The following is a 13,028-nucleotide window of genomic DNA, read 5'->3' as shown; positions in this document are numbered from 1 at the left end:
ACCTTAGCAATTGCCAGTTGCGCCACTGTGTCCCCTGGGCCAGGCGTCAGTTGTAATCCAGAAATGATGAGCTCATTTGCGCGTCGGCACTGGTCGAGTTCGTCAGGCAAAATTTCCAGCCTCTTGATGCGAACATCTCTCTCCTTGACCAATTGCTTGAGTTTCTCGTTTTCAGCGCGAATTAACTGGAGCTCTCTGACGATTTCTTGATTCTGGTTTTGAATCAAGCCAGTCAAGGAGACCTCCAACTTCTGTATGGAGGATTTTATTTCATCCAAGTCTCCAGGTTTCAAATTCTTTGGAGCCATACTGGGAGTCGAGCTTGCTGGCCCTGAGCGCTTATCGGTTAAGATAAGAGAGTGCTTCAGGAGCTCAGCGTGCGTCCGTACACGGTGAAGGCTGAGCAGCGATTGAGAACATGATTTGTTTTGTCAATATATGGTTTTCACTCAGAATGCGATTAATTTCGATTCATTAATTACAGACCCTGTAATTAACTTGATTATTAATTTTAATCGAGTCCCACCACTAATAGCAATAGAACAGAATTTTCTGTGTGCCTTGCAAAATCAGTCGAAATCCAGTAAAACGGCCGGGAGCGAAGGGGGTTGCACCGGTGAAAATGGCTGGGAGTGAATAAGTTAAGCGAGCAGACTTTTGCTATGCAACTTAGCCAATTGCAACAACTGATTTTAAAATGCATTAAAAACACAAATATGACACCTGGTTCAGTGCATCACGAAAATCAGCAATTTTTAGCAATGCACCCTTGTTCCTGCTATAGGTTATAAATGACAAATCCAATCCTGTGACACTTTGATCCATGACAACCTGACATGACAGTTCGATCCATAACAGAGGTCACATAGAAGTCTGAAGGGAATTTGCGCACGCGTTTTACTTCGAAATCTACACACCTTTTAGATTTCAGTCAACAAATATATGATGATGACTACATTACAGCTAGAGGACGCATAATCCCGATGTCTTCCAAATTCATCCCGAGGCTCTGCGGAGCTTATGACAGGGTATCTACATCCTTATGTCTGATGATTTATTCATGCCGAGCAATCCTCACTCCATTCATGTGCAGCTTTGTCAGCAATATACTTGATTGTATAGCCACTCATATTGCGCGCACGTCGCCGCCGATCCCCTCCGAGGCTTCGTGGATAAGCGGCGTCAAATGAGACAAACGGCAGCGTCCGGCGGAATTCATGTCGACGTGCTGCGTCTGTACGTGGAGGTTAAAAAATATAGATAATACATACCGGTGAGCCTGTGAGGCCTATCCGGTGATACGTTTGACCGCCAGTTCTGCTTGCCGGCGCCGTGTCAAGACAAGCCTCATGAGGGCACATTAGTGAGAAAGACAAGGTTGGCTCTGAAGTAACCATGTTGACCTGTTAAGCTCTCCGGTCAACTCGGCTCATTAAGTCCTCACCGCTAGAGCAAGGCAACTTAAGGAGACGTCTCCATCCTACACATCACAGTCTATTCAGAGTATGTATTTCGGATCGTTACCCTATTGGAAGAGCTGTCACTAAAGCACATTTCACTCAGAAAAGCCTTTACGGGCTTGAGGTTTTTTTGCAGCATAGATTCAAAACAGACATAGTTGGTGTAGGAAAGAAACTCCAGTTCCTGATGTAGCAAATCAGCCCTATTTTGCATATGTAAACTAGGGGTGGGAACCTTTGGGTACCTCACGATACGATATGGTTGAGATACGAGGCTCACGACAACAATGATCTCACGTTATGACAACTATCAATCCATGGGTCAGGAAATAATTCTAGGATATTCTAGTGCAGGGGGGTAAACCGAAAATTTACCATCACCGAAATTCTTCACGATGACCGACGTAATTTTGACCATGTCGGTAAATTCGGTAATTTAATAAAACAAGAAAATACAGTGGTACCTCGACATACGATCGCTTTGATACACGATCTTTTCGACATCCGACGTAAAATTTGACTCGCCATTTGTTTCTACATCCGACGAAAAGCTCGAAATACGACGACATGGCAGCACCGCAGACGAATGCACGACGGATTTTCTTGTGTGACAAATCGACACAGGTTTCAAAAAAAAGGTTGGTACAGGTGGTGAAACAAGGAAAAAGTTGATGCTTACCTTCTAAATGAAAATGCAAATGATTGAAAAATATGAGCGTGGGCTGGACATCCGTGAAATGGCTAAACAATAAATCTCCACAGTCCTCCTCCGACCATCGTTCGCCAGTCTTTATAAATTAAGCTAACAATTCTTATTGTGGTAACATCTCCATATAAATTGCCAGATTCGCCACGTTTTTATCATTTATTTCACAACTTATTCAAGACAAAACACCTACTGTGTGCTGCAATTGACGGTGTTCTCAAGAAAACATTAAAAGTGAAAGTGAAACTCTCAAGCTCACCGCTCTCTGTCTCTGGCACGTCAGCCCCGCGGTGCGTTCAGGTAGCACATAAAACGTCCGCCACATTATAACCCGATTCATTACATTAATACAGGAATTATTTTTATTATTTTTATTATATTATTCCGATTTTTATTTATAATTGATTTGTTTTGCTATGTGTAATTGCAATTTGTCATAGTACCAGCAGTATTTATTAGGGATTTAATGTAGGTTTTTGAGCTGTGGAACGAATTAATGGAATTATAATGTATTCCTATTGGAAAATCCTGCTCGACATACGACCATTTCGACTTACAAACAAGGTCCTGGAACGGATTAACTTCGTATGTAGAGGTACCACTGTATAGTCTTTTCATCCCGCTTTGACTCTGTGTTGTACGGCTATGTTCATTCCCCTTTAAGAAAGCAGACAGTGTGCTTGCGTATGGAGTCACGTGGACTTCAGGAAGCCAAACAAATAGAAGCCCGGAAGGCTAACGCTAGCGGCTAACGCTACAAGTAAACGGGATGGAGTTGGGCTTAAGTTAGCTTCGCCAAACTTTCACCCGACATTAAGTAAACTCTTGGCGGGTTCCAGACGGGCTTTCACCCGCTGTCCTCCCTGGTTCTCACGATTTCAGGAGAGGATGCTTTCAGTGCTTTCTTCTGGTAGCCAAGAAACAGGCTAACGCTGGCGGCTAACAGCGGCTACAAATGAACGTGAAAGAGTATGATAGCGGCTCTAACCTTGTCGAAACGGCTGAAATTAATGAGTGGACTGGGCACGGACTTCATGTAGCAATCATTATGTCGCATTATTTGGCATCTCTGTGTGATTTCTCAGAAAGCTTTCATGATGGTAAAGCACTCAGCATAAAGTAGAATCCAACAGTGAAGCCTATATATAAGATGACAGTTTAATGGCCACAGCTATTTTTCTGTTTGTGTTTGCTTTATTCTGCCATCATAAAACCTTAAATGTTTCATTGGCATCAGAGCAATACAGCTTTAATCTGGTTGTGTCTGTGTGGGGGGGGTGCATGTATTAAAAATGTTTCGGGGAAAAAAAAAAACCTGAAACCTTGACGTAAACACTTGTGTTGAATAATTATGTCACAGCAGCCATTACCAATAAGTTGCCTGAAGTGTAATGTTAAAGCTGCAAGTCATTTGTGTTAGAATGACATGTTTGCACAGTGGTCATATTGATTTTTATAATGTTGTACAAGTCATACAAGCTGTTATAAATGTTCACACTAGAATTCTTTTTGTTTACAAGATTTTGTTTTTAATACTTAACCCTTTAAGTCTGGGCCTATTTTGTCTGATTTTGCATGCCTTTGAAGTTGCCTTTATATTTCAAAGACAGAATTGTTTACGATGGCCTGGTTTGGTCCCTTTTTTTGTGACACCTTGAACTTCATGTCCAAACTGTTGTTTCCTTCACTGACCAATTATAAATCATAATTTTGGGCCTAAAAAGACCAAAAATTCCAAAATCGTTTTGTCAAAATTTTTAATATTGATGTCCAATTGACAACCAAACATGCGTAACGAACCGTTTTGAAACTTTGTAATATTTATTCAACATGTTAGGATGAACATTCAACCAAAAAAATTTAGAATAAATAGTCTTTTATTTGACAATTCAACATAAACAACAGGTATAGCCATAGGCGTTTTTTGCATTTATACATGCTCTAGTCAAAACAGGTTATATACAGCAGACCAAACAGTGAAGAACAGTGAAAAAATATACCATCTAACACAAAAAGTGTTTAGAGGCCATCTCTTTATGAGTTTAGGTATTGCGGCCCATCACCTGATGAAAACTATGTACACACAATCAAGCTTCTTGAACACACATTTATATACACAAATTGAGAAGACTGATTGTGGGAAAAAATATATATATATAACATTGGGGAAAAAAGTATTTTCAAAAATATTTACAATAAACAAGTTAAATTTTTTTCAGGCATGCCACTCCGAAAAGCAGTTTCGTCCTGGAATTAGACACAGGGCTACATCACAGCCCACACTTCCATGGGGTGTCGGTCCTCTTTCCACCCTTCCATTTTCATTTCACTTTACTTTCATTGTCACTATAAATGTACATGAAACAAAAGTCAGTATTTATGAAAATAATAAAGTATAAAATAAAAATATATACAGCAATAAATAATAATGGAAATCTATATGTATGACAATAGAAAGAATACCGTAGCTGAATATGTGCTACATCCCTAATCTTCATATAGAAAGAAGACCACAAATTATACTTTGATCTGATATGCACATTTTATTATTACATACACAAACACGCACTTATATTGCATCAAAATTAACTTCGTCTTGCAATATCAAAAGAAACTTTTACAGCATTAAAAAAAAAAAAAAAAAAAAAAAAAAAAAAAAAAAAAAAGTGAGTTGGCTTACCTCTGCTCGTCGATGGCGTCACCCACGTGTTCAAATCCGTCACTATCTTCACTCGAGGACTCTTCCGAGGAAGACGATGATGACGAATTTGGACCACCCTCTTCCTCAAGTTGATCAAAAAGCACAATTGCTTGCGCTAAATTTAGTTTTCCGTTCATCCTCAAAGTCACACAAAGTCGCTCGCCCGCTTGCTTGACTCAAACGGCCGTCGCTCGCCCCCTCGCTGCGTCAGAACACTCCTGCCTCTCGTTCGGTGGAACCTCGCACGGCAGTTATATTTGTAAAAAAAAAAAACGCATTTTGTGCTTCCACTGTGACTTCGAAAGGGTTCGTTTGATTTGTGTTTTTTTCATGGAGCTTCCGTTTTGAAAAAGGACAAGAAATGATGGAAATATAGACATAAACAAATGATCCATGCAGCGTTTTAATGTTTTTTTGAGAGGAGAATAAAACTATAAAACTTAAATGACAATATCTCACGTTTTAGTTGGTCGATTGACTTCAAATAACAACGAGAGTAAACCGCAACTTCCGCACTTTAAAACGAGACCAACCAACGGCATGTGGGTGACGTAATTAAAACGCGAGGGTGCTTCAAAGACGACGTGCGCTGAGGACGCGCCGGCGCGTCCTTCGACTCTCAAGGGTTAATGTTTAGACTGCATGTGCAATTGTTAAATTGAAAGCTGGTAAATAAATTTAACGAGAAACGGTTCATTTGTATTCCATGCATTGATTCAAAATTTCAAATTATATAACAGTCCGCTCGGGCGAATTTATCGTCATTTATCATTATCGAGGTAAATCTGCTCAATTTATCGTGATACCTACCATACCATATCGCCCAGCCCTAGGATTTTGTACAAAACAACGTGTCCACATATTTGCTGCAAAAACATAAAACTGATACGTCAGTGATTCTATGTTTACCTGAGTGCTGAGGCTGCAGATGTCAACCACCGTGACCGAATTTCCGCAACTTGCCCACACCGAGTCGTCGAGCACCAAAAGGGTCCGTACCGGATCTGAACCCAAGCTCACGCTTCTGCCAGAATCCGGGTCCCAGGGATCATCTGTTAAATTTTTTAAAATGTGAAAATGATAAATGTTACATTCAAGAAATACTGTAATTTCTTGCATAGTATGCACATATTTTATGCATTTGTGTGCATGTTAATGTTTTATATTATTTTTAATGTATCTGAACCAGGGCTGTCAAATTTATCGTGTTAACGGGCGGTAATTAATTTTTTAAATTAATCACGTTAAAATATTTAACGCATGCACGGAACGACCCACTCACGCACTGCCGCAAACAGATTACAATGACGCCGTTTTATGTATATTGAGAGGTAAGAGGCAGAGACAAGCGAGTGGAGTGGACACAGGCATTCATTGGGGCTGCGCCATTTGTTGGCAAAAGCTTTGGCATCTCTTCCACAACAATTATATCCATTGTGGCGAGTGACGTGGGGAAGAATAATGGGAGATGATCTTTTTATTAACCACTGTATTGAACACAACGCAGAGAAGATATACCATTTGCAGCCACCACTGACATTTATGGTTGCCCAGCGTCCCATCACGCATTTGGGCAAAACAGTTAAGTCGCTACAGTATCATTTACTGAAAGCACAACAAAAATAATATTCTTATCTCTCAAAAAGAAATAATGTTCACAAAAAGAAAAGCGCTCAATGCAAAGAGAACTGGCATTCCCAATCAAAATAGCTATGCAAAATATTACTCAGACTTTGGTCAAACTCTATTCAAACATTTCGTTTAGCTCAACAAATACACTAGATGGCAATATTTAGTCACAATATACGGACTCACATTTATCTTTTGATAATTACAAGTCTTTCTATCCGTGGATCCCTTTCACAGAAACAATGTTAATAATGTTAATGCCATCTTCTGGATTTTTTGTTATAATAAACAAATACATTACTTATGTACAGTATGTTGAATGTATATATCCGTCTTGTCTTATCCTTCCATTCGAACAATAATTTACAGAAAAATATGGCATATTTTAGAGATGGTTTGAATTGCGATTAATTCCGATTAAGTAATTTTTAAGCTGTGATTAACTCGATTAAAAATTTTAATCATTTGACAGCCCTAATCTGAACATCTGAAGAACAGTAATGAATATTCACCAAAATTTGAAACTGTACACAATGTTTGCGCCAGTACTTTTTGTTTTATGAGTGTAAACGTTTTTCTATGGGCACTAATCATAACGGAAAAGCTATCTATTTATCTATCACCTACTAATATCAGAGGTAGGTAACGTTACATGACGCATAAACAACAAACTGAGAACGTGCCCAGTCTGTTAATGTAACATAGCTATTAAAATTTTGTTTGGCCCTCCTCAGTTGTTTTTATAAGTTACCACTAATGTTGAAACACAGGCCTTGAGTGCTCTCTTGTGGTTTAGTGTGAAAATAACACGTGAAATGATATAATAATGTGTTAGTAATTTTAATATAAAAAATTGTAGCAACCTTGGTACTCGTACGCCAAAATGCGAGCCCCCACCTAAAATCTAATTACCATAATTTTCAGAATATAAGCCCCTACTTTTTTCCTTCATTTTGAATCCTGCGGCATATATGTGTGGCCTATTTATTGATTTTGGGTTAATAGGTAACACGTTATTTGACAGCAGCGTCATAAGACTGTCATAAGACCGTCATAATTATGACATGATGCTTTCATTGGCATTACTGAATGCTTATGACAGATGTCATTAAGTGTTATCCAGCAAATTATGTCACTAACGGCATTTATGTCCAGCTCGGATCTTTTACATCCATTCAAAAGTGAGTTAATTTGCCGGATGACACTAAATGACATCTGTTATGAGCATTCATTAATGCTCATGACAGTGTCATGTCATAATTATGATTGTCTAATGACAGTGTTATGGCGCCGCTGTCAAATAAAGTGTTACCTAATGCCAGTGTTGTCAGTAATCTATCTGATTACTTTCTTTCAGTATTGAGCAGTCTATCGTGTTAATTTTTTCAAGCCAGTAATCTGATTAAAGTTCGTTTTCTCAGTGCCGGTGCGTTACTATTTTGTTGTTGCCTCATACTGTATGTAGAATGAAGAATATTGTAGTCATGAACGAAGAGCATTTGAATAGAAAATACTGCTCTTGAGTTTGGGAGTGACATCCCATCTCACGTCTTCTCATCAGAAAAAAAGACGGGTCACGTGTATTACCATGCTGTGTGCGCGCTGTCGCCACGTCGGTCAACAACATAGCCTGGCTACCTATCAGGATGCTAACAGTAATGGAGCCGGAGAGATACAACAAACAGCTGAATTTGCTCACTGGAGATACAGCCATTACTTCACATATCCGTCCAGTAAAGATGACAAAAATATCTCCGTGCGTTGCAAACTCTGCACTGGCTCAGAAAGACTGTTGACCGCTAAAAACTCAACATCCAAATCAACAAGGAAGCACTTGAAATTACAGCACAACGCGAAAAAACTCGAAACAAAGCCGACAGGTACCGAGACAGCCAGCACTTCTACAGTTTGTAACCAGCCTTTATAATATGTGTAATTATGTACATTTTTTAGTCAGAGTTTGTAATCATAGGCTGAGTTTTACATTTGGGGACTGGGGGAAAAGCATGTTGAAGACTCTGAAACAAAAGTCAAAAGTCTGGACACACTTCATCATTTTTGCGATTTATATATTTTCACTACTATTGTTAATTTCCACTGAAGACATCAAAACTATGAACGAACATGTTGAATGGCAAAAAAAAAAAAAAAAAAAAAAAAAAAAGTGAAATAACTGAAAACAGTTTTTGTGTTTTACATTCTTCAAAGTATCCATCTTTGAGGTGTCTCCAAACTTTTGGCCAATACTGTACATATATACACATCTTGACACTGTTCGAGTTCAATCAATTGTTCAAGTTGTTGTTGGTAGCGTTTGAAAGTTTAGGTTTAAAGAAATTCTAAATATCCATCTTGCCTCCTCTGATGTAATTTTGGCTAGCAAAGCTAGCAAAGGATAGTCTCCAAGGTGCTAGTCACATGATCTGTTCAAAAAATGATTTTGACCCATTATGAAAACTTTACGTTGTAGGATTTTTGTTCATTTCATTAATTTTTGTTGTTTGTTTTATTGCTTTACAACTTTTATAGACAACATTTTAACGGCTAGGTCTTTATTTCAAAGGGGAAGTTCAGAATTTTTGACATTAGGCTTAATCTTGGAGTTAGCGGGGGTTTAATCGCTGGAGTTGATTTAAACAAATTTCGTGCAGTTTGTCTGTTATTTTTTAGTTTTAGGGCTCCGGAATGGCTAAGCTAGGGCGAGACAATGGTGGTTGAAATGAACTCCTTCGACTAATTAAACCCCCGCTAACTCAAAGATTAAGCCTTATGTGGAAAAACTCAATTACACGCGATCACATTTGTCTGTTATTTTTATGTTGAGGCAGCAAAAGGAGAAAAATTGGTAAAAAGTAACTGATAAGTTACTTTTAAAGTAACTTACTTACTTTGATAGTAAAGTAATCAGTAAAGTAACTAAATTACTTTTTGAGGTGTAATCAGTAATCAGTAATTAATAGAGATGTCCCGATCGATCGATCGATCGGGTCCGATCACGTCATTTTAAAAGTATCGGAATCGGCAAAAAAATATCAGCCATGCCTTTTTAAAAAAAAAAAAAAAATATATATATATATATATATATATATATATATATATATTTTTTTTTTTTTTTTTAAATCGTTTTCTAATTGTATTTAACGTTACAGGCATAATATGTTACACTCATCAAGAGTTTAGGCTTAAGGTAGGGTTATCAAATTTATCCCGATAACGGCGATAATTAATTTTTATGAAAAATGTATCACGTTAAAATATTTAACGCAATTAATGCATGGGCTGCACGACCCACTCACGCATTGTCGGGGTCAATTTGTAATTGCGCCGTTTTACCTATATGTATCTAGTGGGTAGGGCTTACTGACACTATTCTTCAGTGGTTCACATCCTATTTACATGATAGGGATTTCTTTGTGTCAATCGGAAACTATCAGTCAGAACGAACCAAATTCACGTGTGGAATCCCTCAAGGGTCAATTCTTGGACCACTCTTATTTAACATCTATATGCTTCCGTTAGCTCAGATAATGGAACAGTATTACATCTCCTATCACGCCTATGCAGATGACACACAACTGTACATTTCTGTGTCCCCACGTGATTATAGTCCCTTAGTCTCCCTGAGTAAATGCATTCATCAAATCAATGAATGGGTATGCCAGAATTTTCTCCAGTTAAATGAGGAGAAGACAGAGGTGTTCATTTTTGGGCCAAAAAAGGAAAGGTCAAAGATAAGCAAGCAACTTAGCACAATGTCACTTACAGCTACAAATCAAGTCAGAAACCTTGGCGTAATTATTGATTCAGACCTAAAATTTGATAGCCATCTAAAGTCCGTCACTAAATCTGCTTATTACCACCTAAAAAAATATAACCAGAATTAAGGGGCTTCTGACTCAACAAGACATGGAAAACTTATGCATGCATTCATTTTCAGCAGATTGGACTATTGCAACGGTATATTTACAGGTCTTGATAAAAAATCAGTCAGGAAGCTGCAGCTAGTACAGAATGCTGCAGCCAGAGTCCTCACAAATACAAGGAAGCTGGACCACATTACACCAGTTTTGAAATCGCTACACTGGCTTCCAGTAAGTCAAAGGATAGACTATAAAATACTACTGCTCGTCTACAAAACACTTAATGGCCTTGGACCAAAATACATGCTTAACTTGTTAGATTCCTATGAGACATCACCTCTGGAACAAGTTACCTGAACGTCTGAAGTATGCTCAAACTGTTAGCCCTTTTAAATCAGGGCTAAAAACGCTTTTGTTTAGCACTGCATATCCATAACTGGCTATATATTTCAATCTACCTGCTTTCTATTCCTCTTGTGCTTATCTCCATTGCTGATTTCAATTATTATTAGTAGTAGTAGTTTTTGTTTTATTTTTATTTCTGTTTTATTTTTATTTATGTATTTTTATTCTATTTGTGATTAAATGCGATCTTTTGTCTTGGTTTTTACGTTGTATTGATTTAAATGTGATTTTTATGATCTTCATGTGATGTAAAGCACTTTGAATTGCCTTGTGTTGAATTGTGCTATATAAATAAATTTGCCTTGCCTTGCCTATATAGAGAGATAAAAGGCAGCATAAAATGAGTAGAGTGAACTTTGTCAGCCTTTGGAGCCTTTTTTTAATTGGCTAAAGCCTTACAATCCCTCTCCCTACGATTAGAAACATCATGGGAAGCAATGTGGGGACGCTAGGTAGCAACTGATCTTTTTCTTAACACCTTATGTTATTTCCCAACGCAGAGAAGATATATCAATTGGTAGCACTACGCACAGTCATGGTTCCACTTCCCATCATGCATTTGGGCATGGCTACAGTATCATTTACTGAAAGCTCAACAAATACACTAGATGGCAATATTTAGTCACAATATACAAAGTCACAAGTCTTTCTATCCGTGGATCCCTCTCACAGAAAGAATGTTAATAATGTAAATGCCATCTTGAGGATTTATTGTCATAATAAACAAATACAGTACTTATGTACTGTATGTTGAATGTATATATTCGTCCGAGTTTTATTCATTTTTTTCTTAATGCATTACCAAAATGTATATGATCGGGGAAAATTATCGGGAATGATTGGAATTGAATCGGGAGCAAAAAAAAAGCAATTGGATCGGAAAATATCCGGATCGGCAGATACTCAAACTAAAATGATCAGGATCGGATCGGGAGCAAATAAACATGATCGGAACAACCCTAGTAATTAAATTACTTTTTTAAGTAATCCGTGACAACACTGCCAAATGTCATAACTAGCAATCAATGAAACAACTGGAACAGTAACAGAAGAAATAATTAGCAAAGAACATGAATTTTGATTGTGTTTTACAACAACAGTGTTAACAGCAGGTGGCAGCAGAGTTTGACTGTCTCCCTCCAAGGGAGAAGTGATGGCCAAATGAAGCTTCTTGAAGCAATGAAGCTTTGCAGCCAATTGGTTCAAAGCTTCATGGTGGTTCATTTGGTCTTATGATAGTCGTATGATGCTGCTGTCAAATCAAGTGTTACCGGTTAATATCTTTTGGTGTAAATATCCCATAATACAGTGAGGACATCTGTGGCTTATCTATGAACAAATGCTGTTTTCGTGTCAAATTTGGGTGGCTGCTTATAGTCGGGTGTGCCTTATTTAGTCCGAAAATTACGGTATGTTCATTTGTCTTATTTACAGGACACAGAGCTCTCTGTGTAATAAAACAAACACACACTGGTATAAAAGAGATGAAAAGAAAGCACTTTGTGGATCATTTTAATTAGCGTCTGCTTTCCAAATAATTTGCCAATGTAATGGTTTTAATTGCCGAGCACATGACCCAGTGTCCGGTGATTTCACACTTAGCTGCATTTTGTGAGGCTGTAAAAAACAAAAAAAAATGTCAGGAGTGACACACTGCCCTTTTCCTGCAACAAATAAATTGGAGTATGATCCTCGTCTTCCACCTCTGTGACGTTTCGCTTGGCCGGAGCGCGAGGGAAGTGGACCGTTGTCTTCTTTGAGGATTAATCACAAAGCCCTGCCACCCAGGCGCCTGATTATAAATTGAATTACATATGCATTTCCTTTCCTGCGCATTAATGAAGTCAAATTAGAGAGTGGGCCGCACTCGGCCATTTAATTAACATTTGGAGTTGTTTATTCCTGCCTTTCATCGCATTACAATGCCTTTTGACTCCAGTGGGTTAATTGCATGGCGTGATGAAAAGGTTAAATTCACCCCCTTCTGTGAAATTTTGCTTGCAGAAGGGAAGCCAGCTGTGCTGCTGCGGAACATATGTAGTTGTTTTCATTGTATCTTTCATTTTTGAATGTGTAAATAAGCTCTGTAAAAAAGGTTGTATTGTGAGGAAGTTGAAACCCCTTAGAAGCAAAGCAGCCCCAAAATTTAACTAAGTCATGTTTCATAGTACGGTATTTTCCAGACAAAGTTGGAGTTTTTTTCCATAGTTTGGCCAGAGGTGCGATTTATATTCTGGAGAGACTTATGTGTCAAATTATTTACATAT

The 13,028-nt window shown here is 38.1% G+C and overlaps 1 protein-coding gene across 3 annotated transcripts in view; it reads right to left on the bottom strand.

The window, feature by feature from the left end:
* The window catches only part of arhgef10la (Rho guanine nucleotide exchange factor (GEF) 10-like a), a 389,757-nt gene that overhangs the window by 41,544 nt on the left and 335,185 nt on the right, over positions 1-13,028 (bottom strand). For all 3 annotated transcript variants that reach the window (XM_057845783.1, XM_057845784.1, XM_057845786.1), the window contains one exon: positions 5,777-5,919. In XM_057845783.1, the coding sequence (XP_057701766.1) occupies positions 5,777-5,919 (143 nt within the window). The remainder of the gene's footprint in view (positions 1-5,776; positions 5,920-13,028) is intronic.

This window comes from Corythoichthys intestinalis, chromosome 9, assembly GCF_030265065.1.
Source record: "Corythoichthys intestinalis isolate RoL2023-P3 chromosome 9, ASM3026506v1, whole genome shotgun sequence".
NCBI lineage: Eukaryota > Metazoa > Chordata > Actinopteri > Syngnathiformes > Syngnathidae > Corythoichthys > Corythoichthys intestinalis.
Note: the sequence above shows the minus strand (reverse complement) of the source record. Positions and strands in the feature narration are given on the sequence as shown.